This window comes from Lagenorhynchus albirostris, chromosome 15 (genome assembly GCF_949774975.1).
Source record: "Lagenorhynchus albirostris chromosome 15, mLagAlb1.1, whole genome shotgun sequence".
NCBI lineage: Eukaryota > Metazoa > Chordata > Mammalia > Artiodactyla > Delphinidae > Lagenorhynchus > Lagenorhynchus albirostris.
In genome coordinates this window covers 73,626,965-73,644,206 of record NC_083109.1, presented here as the reverse complement: position 1 = coordinate 73,644,206, position 17,242 = coordinate 73,626,965, and the positions used below count along the sequence as shown (strand labels likewise).

At 39.6% G+C, this 17,242-nt stretch overlaps 1 protein-coding gene across 6 annotated transcripts in view; it reads right to left on the bottom strand.

Annotated features, from left to right (window-relative positions):
* The window catches only part of LOC132506147 (S-adenosyl-L-methionine-dependent tRNA 4-demethylwyosine synthase TYW1), a 263,328-nt gene that overhangs the window by 166,199 nt on the left and 79,887 nt on the right, over positions 1-17,242 (bottom strand). For all 6 annotated transcript variants that reach the window (XM_060124636.1, XM_060124637.1, XM_060124639.1 and 3 more), the window contains one exon: positions 3,733-3,850. In XM_060124636.1, the coding sequence (XP_059980619.1) occupies positions 3,733-3,850 (118 nt within the window). The remainder of the gene's footprint in view (positions 1-3,732; positions 3,851-17,242) is intronic.

The following is a 17,242-nucleotide window of genomic DNA, read 5'->3' as shown; positions in this document are numbered from 1 at the left end:
TCATGAGGCTTCAAGTAATAAGCCACAATTATCATGAGTCTCTTGCGCAAAAAGACTCTTGACTTGCAGATAAACGAGGTAAATGGAGAAATACAGTCTGGATGATGGCATAAATGGATAAGTGGCTGGTTAAACATCCATATTCATAGGGTGATGATTAATGGAACAAAGTCAATTTGGATTACAAGTCTCTAGTGGCAACATTACAGGGCTTTGTCTTCTATCCTCTTCCACATTTATGTAAACATCTCACATATAAATAAAGCACTGCTTATCTACTTGAAGATGGAACCGAGTCCAACTGATCAGCTAATCTCAGATACAGAATAAGCATTTAAAAGATCCCCAGAGAAAATTCTAGTTCTTTTGGACTCCTACATTATATGTTGCTCATACCACTATCATAGAAATCACACTGTATTATATTAGTTCTTTATATCTTTCTCTCCCAAGATACATAGGATTCTACAAAATTCTGCATTTAGGTAGGTATGAAAAGGCTGCACAGTATAGGATGGAGAGCCCTGTAGCTGACCACAGTACACACAACGCAGTTACTAAAATTGCAGGGTAGGATTCTGCTTGTAACCAAGATGGAGTAACAGAGTAAAGATTTACTCTCCCACCTGAAATACCAAAAGCTGAACAAAATACATGAAACCACAGTTTTCAGAATACAAAACATCAGGCAACAAAGGAAGATGATCCAAGAGAGATGGGAAACAAACAAGGCTGAGTCCTACCATTACCCAAGCTTACTGCCTTGAAAGTTGCCAGGCTGTGCAGCAGGGAGAGATGACACAAGCAGAGCTCAGTATTCTCCCCAAGTTGAGGACACGGAAGTAGAGAGGGGAGCCCCTGTGGCTCAAGTTTGCAAGACTGAGTACTGGAGAGACAAAAGCTACACAGAGATTGAACTCAAGGGTCTGCAGAGGATTCCTGTAAGTACTTGCTTGAGTACTGCTTAGTGCATACGTGAGAGGAAAACTACCCAGTAATGGGAAGGAACCATCTGAAAAGATTAAAGGCATGCCTGGTACTCACAGCCAGCTGGGAACTGTGCCTGTTCCTACCAGTCAGACAGAAAACCTCAAGATTCCAAGGCACCGGGCAGAGTACACAGAAGTGTTTTGCCTCAATGGTGGGGGAAAAAATTAGCTGTATAGTGAGCCAGCTCTGGTCTCACCCAACAAATCATAAAAGCAAGATGAAAAGGCTCAAGCTGTTTCCAAGTAATTTATCTTCATCCCAGAACAAAGTTCAAGAATGTTTATAGGAATTCAAAAATATCCAGTACCCAAAAACATAAAATTAGAGCTGGCATACAATCAAAGATTACCACGCATGCAAAAAAGATAGGAAAACATGATCAATAATGGAGAGAATAAACCAGCAGCCAAAACTGACTCAGAAATGACATAGGTGTTAGCAGATAAGGACATTAAAAGTTATAATTGTATTCCATAAGCTCTGAAAGTTAAGTAGAGACATGGAAGATAGAAAAAGACCTAAACTGAACTTCTAGAGATGAAAGCTACATCTAAGCTGGAAAAATACGCTGGATAGAATTACTAGAAGATTCAACTTAGAGACGAAAAGATTACTGAGTTAAACTTGAAGACAGCAATAGAAACTATCCAGTCAGGTAAAGCAGGACAGAAAAAATAATTTTAAAATATGAAAAGCACATCTGTGAGCTATGGGTCAAATTCAAGTGGCCTATTATACATGTAATTAGAGTCCCCAAAAAGAAGAAAGAGAGGGGGTGGCAGAAAAATATTTGAAGAAATAATGTCCAAAATTTGTCCAAATTTGATTAAAACTATACATCCACAGAACCAAGAAGCTCAACAAATCCCAAGAAGCATGAAGAAAACTACACTGAGACATATTATAATTAAAATCATTCAAAATCAGTTGTTAGAAGAAAATCAGGGGGTAAAAAACATTACATTTGAAAGGAACGAACAAAAGACGACTGCAGAGCCCTCATGAGAAGCACCGTGATCCAGCAGACAGTGGAAGAACACCCTTAAAGTGCAAAAAAGAAAAAAACTGCCAATTCTAGACACATCAAAAAACTAAAAATCCTTCAAAAATAAAATAAAATTAAATAACAAAAAAATCCTTCAAAAATGAAGGCAAAAGAAAGCCTTTTTCAGATATACAAAAGCTGAAAAAATTCATCATCAACAAACCCACACTACAAGAAATGCAAAAAGGAGTCCTTCAGGCAGAAGGAAAAGGCCATCAGACAACACGGACTTATACAGAGGAATGAAAAGTACCAAAAGTAGTAACTACATGAGTCAATATATAAAATTTTTTCCTAATTATTTAAATCTGTAATAGATAATCGTTTAAACCAAAAGAACAGCAATTTAGTACAGGGCTTAAAACATGTGTAGAAGTAAAAGGTATGAAAACAATTGCACAGAGGTTGAGGAGGGCAAAAACAGAAGTACTGAAGGTTCTTCCACTTTACGTGAAGTGGTGTAACACCAAGTGAGGATATACTGTGATACAGGATAGTATAAAACCTCAAGCAACCACTAACCACTAAGCAACCACAGTGCTATAGCTAATAAGCTAACAAAGGATGTAAAACAGAATCATATAATTTAAAAAACTATCTAAAAGAAGGCAGTAAAACAAGAGAAAGGAAATCCAAGAACACATGAGACAAGTAGAAAACAAACAGCAAGATGACAGATTTAAACCTATTATAAAAATCACTTTATTCCTATATGAATGAGACTTAATTTTGCATCAATACTGACAAACTGAACAGTAATCAGAAGTATTAAATATGATTTGACGTAAAAAAAAATCACTTTATTCTACTCTAATGAAAAGGGATATAGGGCTTCCCTGGTGGCGCAGTGGTTGAGGGCCCTCCTGCCGATGCAGGGGACACGGGTTCATGCCCCGGTCCGGGAAGATCCCACATGCTGTGGAGTGGCTGGGCCCGTGAGCCATGGCCACCGAGCCTGTGCGTCCGGAGCCTGTGCTCCACAACGGGAGAGGCCACAATAGTGAGAGGCCCACGTACCGCAAAAAAAAAAAAAAAAGGCATATATATTTCTATGTAAAAAAATCTGTATATTTTTGTCTGTCTCCTCTAATAAGCTGAGAGCTCCTTGAAGGAGATATGTCAAGTATCTTAAGTTCCTCTGCATTGCCGGAACTGTCACATAAAAGGATCTCAATAATTATAGAAAGAGGGAGGGAGGGAAGGAAGTCAGTCTACTCACCCCCAGTTTATTACTCTTTCTTCTACAGGAAACCAATATCATTCGTTCATTCAACTGCAGCCTCCTTCATAAGGTAGGACCACAGAAATCCAGATAGACTTCTACATAAAACACTTCTAATTAACCCAGCCTAATATCATATGAGGTTTAATAATTTCCCCTTAATAAACAGTGACGTGTAAAGAAGCCAATGATTGCACCTTCCATCTGCATACCTGAGCCTCAATGATGGTAAAGTACCATCCCAATAAACCAAGCAAAGAAGAACCCTTGCTGGTCCAGGCAGCCAACACACAAGTGATCCACAGAAACAAGACCGTGACTCCTTAAACAGCTACAGCTGCCACGACCACACAGCAGCTGAGCCAACTACAGCGGGACTTCCTTATCTTTGTTCCTCCTGGCAATCCCTATTTTATGTTCCCTCTTTTAGAATGCTTAAGAGTGTAGAATTATAACAGTTCTTGAGGACTTTCACCTTGTTTAGTAAGGGCTTCTCGGAGAGCAGGAGTTATCATAGCTCTTCTTTCACTGGCTTCATTCTTCACTGTGCTCCTGATCAAACTAGTTTCCCCTTCCTGCCGCTCCTTTTCTCTCTGTATTAAAATGAAAAGAATGAAACCCAGAATTGGTAATGGGCAAGTGAAATAACAGCACGACAATCATACACACGTAGCATGGATAAAAGGGTTCATCACGAACCACACAGCCCATAAACCTGTTCTCTTCCAAGTGATCACATTTCCAGTCACACACTGCGCTAAAGACACACAAGGGGCTTTTTTCCCCCCAAAAAGTAACTACATATTCAAACACATACATCCACAAAACATAAATCAATAATCCACTTATCTAGATGTCAAATAGTTTTCACAATCTGAGCACAGACAGTTGCCCAACTTCAGCAAGTTATTTCTCTAAATTTCAATTTCCTCACCTGAAAAGAGAGAAAAGGAATATCTATGGAGCAGAACTGTGTTGAAGATTAAATGAAACAAAATTACCTGGCACAATGCCTGATACATAATAGGACTTCACTAAATTATAGTAGTGCTGGTTATAACATCTGCAAACCCCAAAAACAAGTCCAAAAATTGCTCTGAGCTGCCCAGCCACCTGCTCAGAACCCAAGTCACTCCACCACCTCCACCTGTAGCCCCAAAGGCTTCTTACAGAAGATCCCATGGTGAAAATCTGTCTTCAGTGATAGAAATAAATCTGAAGGATAATATAAAACTGTGTTTCCTTTTGACTTTGGCCACTAGAAAATTCACAGCACAACTCTGATCACTGTATCAGGCCTTGCATCATCCTTGTCTTATATTCTGTCAGTGACATCATATTACAAGATGACCCCCATTCACCGTTTACATTGATTTCTTCCTCTCTTTTTAAATCTCATTACATGTATATATATTTTAAAGTTACCTCAATACCTTTTTGGAAGACGGTTAAAGTGCTAATTAATCATTTTGAGACAACCCACAAAGTCTGTGTTACACTTCAGAGGAGACATTCATCAGATCTTACTAAGAGCTGCAGAACCAAAATAAGTCACCTGAGCAGGAGCCCTACCACCGAGCCCTAAACTACCCTCAGTGCCTGTCCATTTTCAGTGTCTAGACCCCAGTGAATCAATGAGCAGACTCAAAACAACGCCCTTTCTACCTAAAAGTGACAACACCTCACAGATGACATGATGTCTTGGGTCTGTGTCAAACTAAAACAGAAAAAGGAGGATGATCCATGTTTGAACCTGGGCAGGAGGTGAATAGGGATTTGCTGTCCCACCAGGGACTTCCCTGGTGGCACAGTGGATTAGACTCCATGCTCCCAATGAAGGGGAACTGGGTTCAATCCCTGGTCAGGGAACTATATCCCACATGCATGCCGCAACTAAGAGTTCGCATGCTGCAACTAAGGAGCCCACCTGCCGCAACTAAGACCCAGTGCAACCAAATATTTTTTTAAAAGAAAGAAAAAAAAAAAGAATCCTATGGCTTGTTCTTTTTTTTTTTTTTTTTTAAAGTCTATTTCAGACCTAAAAGCAAGATGTGAGCTTGAGTTCCAAGAAAGTCTTGTGGTGGAGCAAAGTGAACTAACCTTGACCTTGAGAGCATTTAAATGTCTGAAGTAATTCCTAAGCAAGTTACTGTAATTCCCTACTAATCATGCAAGAATTGATAGCAGGTGGCAACATCTGCCCTCAAGGGGTTCCCTGGTGGCGCAGTGGTTGAGAGTCCGCCTGCCGATACAGGGGACACGGGTTCGTGCCCAGGTTCGGGAAGATCCCACACGCCGGCGGAGCGGCTGGGCCCGTGAGCCATGGCTACTGAGCCTGCGCGTCCAGAGCCTGTGCTCCGCAACGGGAGAGGCCACAACAGTGAGAGGCCCGCGTACCGCAATAAGAAGCCCACGCACCACAACAAAGACCCAACACAGCCAAAAATAAATAAATAAATTTATTTTAAAAAAAAAAAAGAATGGCCATGGAACACTGTCAATGTCCCAACACTAGAGAAATTATCTATTATAAAATGTAAGTGCAGCTACTCCAGATTCAATCATCTGGACACATAATTCACATGGAAAGAGAGCAGCGGCTATGATTAAAGGTCTTGGGTATTCAGGGCAAAATTTTATCATTCTTTCCCTCTATGACAGTTTAGTCCTATCTTGCATATGCAGCAGTAACTCCATTTCTGAAAAGAAATACAATGGTTCACAGCACTCTCCAAGGAAGTGCAAAGCCCCATTCAAATTCTAATTCTAATCTCCTATCTGCAGACATTCTCCCGTTTGCCCAGAATATAACAACATAACAACTGACATAGGACCCGTATATTTTTATTTATTTTTTTATAGCCGTTACATAGTCTAAGCAGAAATAAATGAAGATCCCAGAACTGGTCAATCTGGATTCCTTCCTCTCCTGCACACCCATTGGGCAACGCGTGACCAAGTTCTAAACTTTTAATTCTCAACGTATGGGTTCTCTCCAACCACAATGCCACTGCTTTTGCCCCCAGCCTTGGTTTCACCTAAGGGACAACTGCAATAGCCCTGTCTCCAACCTTCCACCCCTCCCCAACTCCCAAACCCATCACACTTGTCTTGAAAGAAAACGCATGCCCTCTCCAAGCTGCTATTTTCTGATACGCAAAACGGAAAACTGATTATAAGCTCACTTCCTAGGCACTTAGGAAAATGACTATAAATAAGTGAGAAGTTCTTTATAAATAGACGGAAATATATGAATCTGCTGTAATAATGGGAGCCAAAAAGTGGTACCAATTCTCTTAAAAAAAAAAAAAGAAAGAAAAAGATATTATACAATATTACCGAATTCATTCTCACACCTTCATCCCAGAAACCACAGTACCACCCCAATATTGCCTAGGATAAAAACAAGACAAAAGGGGATTTGTTAAAGACTTTAAGGTAAAACTTCCACCTAGTTGGTTAAGTGCCAACCTTGGGGTTGAAGAGACGTCACCTTACATTTGAGGGTGAATTTAACACTTAAAGCCTTAAAAATAATTATGAAAGGAGAACCAGCTTCATGCTGTTACACTGCAGTACTATGCAGCCTTATAATCAGAACTGGACACACCAAGCTCCTTTTGTAGACTGAAATGTTTCTCTGGTGAGTAATTACCAAGCATCCGCCTTTATTTCCAAAACTAATGATACTGATACCACTGTTCGTCTGCTTAACCAGAACATGCTGTGGGGAGTATTTTAGCAAAATTATTTACTGCAGGAAGAAAACAAGTAGCAATCTGCTTTGCATTTAGAAGCACAACACGAGAGAAACAGAAAATAAACAACCTAAGCCTTGGCAGGCTCTTCCTGACTCCTTGTTCTCTAACCAAACTCCTCAACTTCCCTTCTGGGGAAGCAGCAAAGGAGAGTGAGACAAAGAGATGGAGCCTGGGCTTGGTCCCACCCCATCCGACTCTGGACAAATTGCTTTGCTTCTCTAAGCTTGTGTCCTGCCCTGTAAAATGATAAAGTGGAGGTGACAGTACAATACCAGGGTCTTTGTGAGGACTGAATGAGATTATCTAGTGTACTTGACTGCTCCTAATCGTCTGAACCTACCCTGGAGCTCTCTCTCCCCACACCTCCAGCCCACTCATCCTATTCAATCAATTCACATTGCTTCCCACTGCCTTTAGGACAAAGCTCACACTCTCCTGACAGAGGATGAAAAGGCCTCCAGGATCCTGCCCCTGCCTTCCTTCTCTATTTCACCTCTCCACACATCCCCACCGCACTCCACTCTTAACATACTAAACTGCTTAGAGAGTTCCCCAACCTTGCCATATTCCCCTAACACCCCATCCCCTCGGCACATGGCATGTGCAACGTTTCAAACTCTAGCTCTCTTGTTCTCAGTTCTCACTCCCACCCTTCAAATTCTCTTTGGCCCTAGAATTACTGCCTTGCTGCAGAGGGAGGGGGGTAGAAACTATGGTGGTGTTCTAGTCAGACCAAACATATCCCATTTGAAGATATCTCCTTAGACAATAATCGTTTATTAGTTATCAAGGACATACTATGTGGCAGGCAATAAAATAAAGGCTTTAGATGGATTAACTTATTGTATCTTCAAAACAACTTTATAAAGCAGTTACTGTTATCGTCTCCCACTCTAGCACACAGAGTGAAATAACTTGTCCAGACACACAAGCTGAGATACTGTGACACATGAAAGTTAGTGAATATCATTCAAAAGAGGTCTTACAGTAGGAGTGCTCTGGCCCAACTCTACAGCTGATGCTTTTAGGTATTAGAGCGTACTGCTTCCTCTGCAGTAACAACTAAGGCAATTAATGTGATGTAGAATGATGAACAGGCAGAAAGCAGCTCAGGAATCTGCCTGGATGGACCCCAAAGAAAATGCTCCCCGGAGATACGAAAAAGAAGAGCCAAGCAGTAATAACATCCATCACTGAATTTTAGTATACTGTCTCCAATATCAAATGAACACACAGGACACATCTGGAAACCCTGCTGTAACCTAAAAATAATGAAAAGCAAAAAACGGGGCCGTTATTTTCATGCTGCACTGAAGTTGGAAATATATATATATATTTTTCCCCTAGATCTGATGATTTTATGAGTGATTTCTATGAGAAACCTGAAATATCATAAGCCAGCTGCTTAAAGTTCATAAAGTCCAAAATCATTTTATTTCAAAAAATAATTTACATGGACATCCAAATTTTTCCTTAGTGCTTTTTCTCCAGTGCCCTCTAATGGACATAAGAGGAAAAAGCAAAGGAAAAAAATGGACCCGCAAACTATTCCAAACTTTTACAGTACATGTGAAATTTGCTGAAAGTACATCTTGTGTGTTCTCAGCGCGCACGCACACACACACACGCACACACACACACACACACAATGTTAGCAATATGAAGTGGGGATGTGTGGGCTGTGGTTAAGCATTGTACACACATATCAAACGTCACATTATACACCCTAAAAAGAAATCACATTGTACAACCCAAGTACATAAAATTTTATTTGTCAATCATATCTCAATGAAGTTGGAAAAAAAAATTGTCCCAAACTCTTCACCCACTACAAATAAAGCTATAAATATCTTCTCTTAACTTGGAAGATCCAGAAATCTACCTAAATCAGGCAACTCATGCACTGAAATCTATCCCATTTCAAGACAGTTTCACCTTTTAAAATCACTCCGATTTTTATTAAGAGTCATACAATTATATATTTGCTTTGACCAAGTATCTCAACTTGGGGAAAATATAAACCAAGAAAATATCAACACTCTCTTTTAAGTAAAAAAGGTCTCAGACCAGTGCTAATTACAACAGCAGAAAACCTGAAAACAGACTAAATGACCAACTCTAGCAGAATGCATAAGCAAATTTAAAATGTCTAAGCATATTTACTTCTCATTTTAATCTCTCAGGCTCTCAGAGACTGTAATGCATTTTCACGCACAGTTCTTATCTGACTCTCAACAACGCTGTGAGGAAGGCAGAGGTTACGGTCCACGTTTCTCAGACACGGGGATTAAGGCCAGAGAAGATTAAGCTTTGCCCTAAGAGTGCCAAGTTACAAACTGGCTGGCCCAGGCCCTGAACCTACATCCCACAAACTTGTCATTCTTAACAGCTCCTCTGCCAGGGCTTCTAAAATACAAAAGCTACTAAAAGTGACAGCGACAACACTAACACACAGACAAAGTATTAGGAAATAAGTAACAAAATGCTGCAACAGGAACAATCATAATTTTAAATTCGGAAAATAATTTTGGATTTTATAGTTTAGTTTTACACTCATAGAGTATTTTTGGGTTATGATCTCTACAAAAGGAACCAAATATCCCAATATAAGAACGGGCATAGGACAGTGTGTAGTAAAGAATTTGGCCCTGCCCAAAGAGAAGTCTGGCCTCTCCCCAGTTCCTGGAAAGTAACCTCTAACCCCCTGGAACTTCCTGAGTGTTGGGAGTATCTTTATTCATGGTGGGCCCTTCAGAGGCACTTGACAGTTTATGCTATTAGGGTGACTCATGCCAAATTTGGGGGGTACTATGCTGTAGGCTGGATTCAACCCCATGGGTAATCAATCAATCAGGTATGCCTACATAATGAAGCCCCCATAAAAACTCTGGACACCGAAGCTCAGGTGAGCTTCCCAGGTTGGCGATGCTCCACGTGTCATGTCACGCATCCGTGCTGAGAGGGTAGCACATCCTGAGGACAATGAATGAATGCTTCCCAGACTCTGCTCTGTGCATCTCCTCCTTTGGCTGCTTTTTCTGTACCCCTTCCTAGCAATGAACCGTAATCATGAGGGTGACAGCTTTCAGGGAGTTCTGTGAGTCTTTCTAGCAAATGACTGAATCTGAGGGAGGTTTTTAGGACCCCCCCCCAAACTTGCAGTTGGTGTCAGAAGTGAAAGCAGTCTCAGGAACTGTGCCCTCAGACTATGTAGTCTGTCTAACTCCAGGCAGACAGAAAGAGATGCTTCACAGGAAAAAAATACATTCAATCTCACTCAAAATTAAAGAAATGCAAATTATTATTTTTTAAGGTTATTATTTTTCACCTTTCAGGTTGGTAAGATTTAAAAGATTGAGAACACCTGGGGGTTGGCAAGGGTTTAGAGAAACAGGCATTCTCATCTCTCTCTTATGCAGTAAGAAGAAATAAAAATGTTTTCAGCTTTTTACAGGGCAATTTAGAAACATCATCAAAATTATAAAATTCTCTTTGATCCAGAAATTTCAATTTTACAAATTTACTCAAGATAAATTTATCAGTCATGAAAAATATAAGAGCAAGAGTGTTCATTATAGGGAGTTCCCTGGTGGCCTAGTGGTTAGGATTCAGTGCTGTAATTGCTGGGCCCAGGTTCAATCCCTGGTCAGGGAACTCCCACAAGCCACGTGGCACAACCAAAAGAAAAAAGAAAAAAAAAAAGTACAATTCAGGAATTAAAATAGGTTTTTTTTTAAAAAAAGAGAGTGCTCATTATAGAAATCAGGAAACACCTAAATGTTAATCAACAAGAGTCAAATAACTATGGGACATAATTGTGGACTACTACATAAACATTAAAATTAATTAGGCAGATCTCTATCACAGGACTGGAAACCTGCCATGTTAAATGGAAAAAAGTAGTCTGTAGACTTGGAGTACAAAATTATTCTGTGTAGCCAAAAAAACGAAGTTATACCAAAATGCAGGTGTGTTTGTAAAGGCAGTAAAATACCTGGAAGAATAGTGTCAAAGTGTAAACTGCACTGAGCTGTGAAAAGTACATTTAAGAAGAATAGGGACAGGGGACTGTACTCTTTGAGTTTTTTAAACATATGTAAACAGGGTATTAAATTAAATGAAACTCCAAAGAGAGGGTCAGATCAAGTTATAAATTTTCAAAGGATGGGACTTCCCTGGTGGTCCAGTGGTTAAGACTCTGCGCTTCCAATACAGGGGACATGGATTCGATCCCTGGTTGGGGAACTAAGATCCCACAAGCCATGCAGCACGGCCAAAAGATAAATTGGAAAAAAAAAAAAAAATTTTTTCAAAGGAAATATCTGAGAACAAGTTTAAGAACTTGAAAAGTGCCTCCCTGACATCAAGGATATGAAAGGGTAGAGAGTACGGAGATAACAAGAGAGGAGTTTTGAGGATTTCTTCAGAGAATATTAGAAAGGTATTTTGAGCTCCTTCATCTGCCTCAAATGAAGAGATGTTTGGGGGTGGAGGGCTGTGTTCTCACCTCAAACCCCAGGAACCTCAAAGAAGCCGCTATGTATCCTCTGCACTCAGACTGGTGAATGCCTCCTGCCCAGGAAATCCAGAGAGCAGAAGGCCTGACTAGTTGCTTTAGCAAGTGAGCACTGTTGCTGGAGAGGAATCAGCCTGTGCTCCCAGAATAAAGAACTCAGGAGCATTCCCTTGGGAGCGGGGTAGGGGTGGGGGAGATCTTCGATCCTGACCCACTGGGCAACCAGAGAGAACAGACGAAAGACCTCAAAAGAGGGGAAACCAGAGGCACAGGGCCCCGAGGAAGGAGTGAGGACCAACGGAAGCACACTTCTCAGAGTACACGTGCTCAGGGCAAGGCGCCAGGTGTGGAGACAGCCACGGACAATGTCTCCAAAGGAGTGCTAAACACGCTGCCTGGAAGAAGAGCCAAGTTTAAACACCTGACAACGAGAGAGCACAAAGTCCCCTTGTGACAGTGCCAAGTAAGAACTTCCCCACTTCTCTTTATCTCCTGCTTCCCCCATCCACACCCCAAACCCTAAGGAGATATTATAAAATAGCTACTAGCAAATAGGCCAGAGAGCAGACAATAAGGAGGGGAGAAGTTTCACTCTGAATTAAACTGGAAACTTGGACTGCGTTTATTTAGTATTACTTAGTATTACATAGGACTGGACATTCTACCGCCAAATTAAGACTTTGTACCTTAAAGTGCCTGTCATACTTTATGACCAAAAATGACCAGAAAAGTCATGGAGTCCACCAGAGTTTTCATCCCAAGACAGGGGAAGGGGTCTCCCTCCCATGCAGGTTGAAAAAGGACAGTAAAACTCAAAATAAAGCAGCTTTTACAATATTTCCCAAAAGTAATCCTTGTTGTAACATAGACTATACCAGTATTTATTACTTTAGAAAGATTTTTCTGTAAGATTTTTAAAATAAGGTTATAAAGACTGTCTGAAGAATATGATATTTTTATAATAAAATAGAGATTTAGGGACTTCCTTGGTGGCGCAGTGGTTAGGAATCTGCCTGCCAATGCAGGGGACACGGGTTTGAGCCCTGGTCCAGTAGGATCCCACATGCCACAAAGCAACTAAGCCCGTGCACAACGACTCAGCCTGCACTCTAGAGCCAGCGGGCCACAACTACTGAGCCCGCGTGCCACAACTACTGAAGTCCATACACCTAGAGCCCCTGCTCCACAACAAGAGAAGCCACCGCAATGAGAAGACTGCACACCACAACGAAGAGTAGCCCGTGCTCTCTGAAACTAGAGAAAGCCTGCACACAGCAACGAAGACCCAATGCAGCCATAAATTAATTAATTAATTTTTTAAAAAATAGAAATTTAGGTGCATATAAAATAAAATTTAAATAAATATTCCAATATTTATTTAATTATTAATAGTGATTTTTAATGAGGAGATGGAATTACTGGTAGGTTTTTGCCCTTTCTCTATTTTCCAAATTTTCATTATTACAAGTATGTTAATTTATAGTGAAAAAACAATTTTTTAATTTAATTTAATTTAATTTGTTTTGGCTGAGCCACTCAGCTTGTGGGATCTTAGTTCCCCGACCAGGGACCGAACCCACGCCCCCGGCAGTGGAAGCACAGAGTCTTAACCACTGGACCACCAGGGAAGTCCCTATAGTGAAAAAAAATTTTAATTTTAACTAGTAAAAATTAAATAAATAATCGTTAAATTTGTTTCCTTAAATTACCATTTGCTATGGTATGAGTCTACCCAGAGTAAAATTAGAAGGTCTTCATGTTTTACAGATATAATAAGTACTCAAGACTTTTATATAATTCAAAACTAGTTATTCACCAACTAGTCCTATCAAAAAATGGTAGAGGGGCTTCCCTGGTGGCGCAGTGGTTGAGAGTCTGCCTGCCGATGCAGGGGACGCGGGTTCGTGCCCCGGTCTGGGAAGATCCCACATGCCGCGGAGCAGCTGGGCCCATGAGCCATGGCCGCTGAGCCTGCGCGTCCGGAACCTGTGCTCCGCAACGGGAGAGGCCACAACAGTGAGAGGCCCACATACCGCAAAAAAAAAAAAAAAAAAAAAAAAAAAAAGGTAGATATTCTCATATGGCAATATCATAAATAATTCATAATCCAGTTGATACTAGTTTTTTTTTTGTTTTATTTTGTGGGCATAGGAAAATAGCTCCCCTGACACTCTTTATCTTGAAAACTTCAGAAAAGTTGAAAGGTACAATGAAGACCCACATTCCCTTCACCTAGATTCACTACTTTTGCTTGATCAATATCTATCTATAAACACACACACACACACACGTTATGCACATGTATGTATGTGTGTGTTATGTATAAAAACAAAATTTTGCTAAACCACTTGAAAGTATGTTGCAGACACCACAGCACCTCACCTTTAAATTACTGCAAAATTCAGCTCCAAGAAAAAGATATGAACCTATAGAACTACAACACCATTATTACAATAAGAAAAATTAACATAAATCTAATATTACCCAATAGAAAATTCAATTCAAATGTCCCCAATGTCAAGACAATGGCCTTTTCTCTTTGATTCAAGGTCAAAGTTTATACAATGCATTTGTTTATATTTCATTAGTCTTTTAAAATCTTAGAACAGTACCAACCCCAAGTTTTATTGTTGCTGTTACTGTCTACAACATAGACTCTTTAAAGAGCCTGGCCTGTTGTCTCCTAGACTGTCCCAATTCTGGATTTGTCTGATTGTTTCCCCATTAGATTCAGGTTAAACTTTTTTGACACAAAATTGCATAGATGATGTCGTATATACCTTGCTACAGATCATATCAGGAGGTACATAAGGTCAAGTTGTAACATAAATGATGATGCTAAATTTGATTCTTTGTAAACGTACATTTTTCCCTTTATGCTTAGTAAATAATCTACGGGGAATTTATTTTTCCACACTGATTTATTTATTTTTGGCACGTCTAAGTGGTTTAGTTCCTGGCATGATGTTTTGAGACTATGTCAATATCTGTTGCTCAAAGACATTTCACCTAATCCTTGCTTAAATCAATTATTACACTAGGGACTGCAAACAGGTAATTTTCTAATTCTATCATGCCCTCTTTATTTATAATCTGTAAACCTTCTGTAAAGACTTTCTCCTTACAAGAGACACAGAAGGACACTACATAATGATCAAGGGATCAATCCAAGAAGAAGATATAACAATTATAAATATATATGCACCCAACACAGGAGCACCTCAACACATAAAGCAACTGCTAACAGCTATAAAAGAGGAAATCAACAGTAACACAATAATAGTGGGGGACTTTAACACCTTACTTACACTAATGAACAGATCATAAAAAATGAAAATAAATAAGGAAACAGAAGCTTTGAATGACACAACAGACCAGATAGATTTAATTGATATTTATAGGACATTCCATCCAAAAACAGCAGATTACACTTTCTTCTCAAGTGCGCAGGGAACATTCTCCAGGATAGCTCACATCTTGGGTCCCAAATGAAGCCTCAGTAAAATTAAGAAAATTGAAATCATATCAAGCATCTTTTCCGACCACAATGCTATGAGATTAGAAATGAATTACAGGGAAAAAAATGTAAACACCACAAACACATGGAGGTGAAACAATACGTTACTAAATAACCAAGAGATCACTGAAGAAATCAAAGAGGAAATCAAAAAATACCCAGAGACAAATGACAATGAAAACACGACGATCCAAAACCTATGGGATGCAGCAAAAGCAGTTCTAAGAGGGAAGTTTATAGCTATACAAGCCTACCTGAAGAAATAAGAAAAATCTCAAATAAACAATCTAACCTTACACCTAAAAGAACTAGAGAAAGAAGAACAAACGCAACCCAAAGTTAGCAGAAGGAGAGAAATCATAAAGATCGGAGCAGAAATAAATGAAATAGAAACAAAGAAAACAATAGCAAAGATCAATAAAACTAAAAGCTGGTTCTTTGAGAAGATAAACAAAATTGATAAACATTAGCCAGACTCATCAAGAAAAAGAGGGAGAGGACTCAAATCAATAGAATTAGAAATGAAAAAGGAGAAGTTACAACAGACACCACAGAAATACAAAGCATCCTAAGAGACTACTACAAGCAACTCTACGCCAATAAAATGGACAACCTGGAAGAAATGGACAAATTTTTAGAAAGGTATAACCTTCCAAGACTGAACCAGGAAGAAATAGAAAATATGAACAGACCAATCACAAGTAATGAAATTGAAACTGTGATTTAAAATCTTCCAACAAACAAAAGTCCAGGATCAGATGGCTTCACAGGTGAATTCTATCAAACATTTAGAGAAGCGCTAACACCCATCCTTCTCAAACTCTTCCAAAAAATTGCAGAGGAAGAAACACTTCCAAACTCATTCTATGAGGCCACCATCACCCTGATACCAAAACCAGGTAAAGATACTACAAAAAAAGAAAATTACAGACCAATATCACTGATGAATATAGATGCAAAAATCCTTAATAAAATACTAGCAAGCAGAATCCAACAACATATTAAAACGATCATGCACCATGATCAAGTGGGATTCATCCCAGGGATGCAAGGATTCTTCAATATACGCAAATCAATCAATGTGATACACCATATTAACAAATTGAAGAATAAAAACAATATGATCAGGCTTCCCTGGTGGCACAGTGGTTAAGAATCTGCCTGCCAATGCAGGGGACACGGGCTCGAGCCCTGGTCTGGGAAGATCCCACATGCCGCGGAGCAACTAGGCCCGTGAGCCACAACTACTGAGCCTGCGCTTCTGGAGCCTGTGCTCCACAACGGGAGAGCCCACAACATTGAGAGGTCCGCGCACCGCAACGAAGAGTGGCCCCCGCTCACCACAACTGGAGAAAGCCCTTGCACAGAAACGAAGACCCAACACAGCCAAAATTAAATATTAATTAATTAATTAATTTTAAAAAATGGTCTACATCAAAAAAATCTTAAAAAAAAAAACAAAACCATATGATCATCTCCACAGATGCAGAAAAAGCTTTTGACAAAATTCAACACCCATTTATGATAAAAACTCTCCAGAGAGTGGGCACAGAGGGAGCCTACCTCAACATAATAAAGGCCATATATGACAAACCCACAGCAAACATCATTCTCAATGGTGAAAAACTGAAAGCATTTCCTCTAAGATCAGGAACGAGACAAGGATGTCCACTCTCACCACTATTATTCAACATCGTTTTGGAAGTCCTAGCCATGGCAATCAGACAAGAAAAAGAAATAAAAGGAATACAAATTGGAAAAGAAGAAGTAAAACTGTCACCGTGTGCAGATGACATGATACTATACATAGAGAATCCTAAAGATGCCACCAGAAAACTACTAGAGCTAATCAATGAATTTGGTAAAGTGGCAGGATACAAAATTAATGCACAGAAATATCTTGCATTCCTATACACTAATGATGAAAAATCTGAAAGAGAAATTAAGGAAACACTCCCATTTACCATTGCAACTAAAAGAATAAAATACCTAGGAATAAACCTACCTAGGTAGACAAAGGACCTGTATGCAGAAAACTATAAGACACTGATGAAAGAAATTAAAGATGATACAAACAGATGGAGAGATATACCATGTTCTTGGATTGGAAGAATCAACATTGTGAAAATGACTCTACTACCCAAAGTAATCTACAGATTCAATGCAATCCCTATCAAATTACCAATGGCAT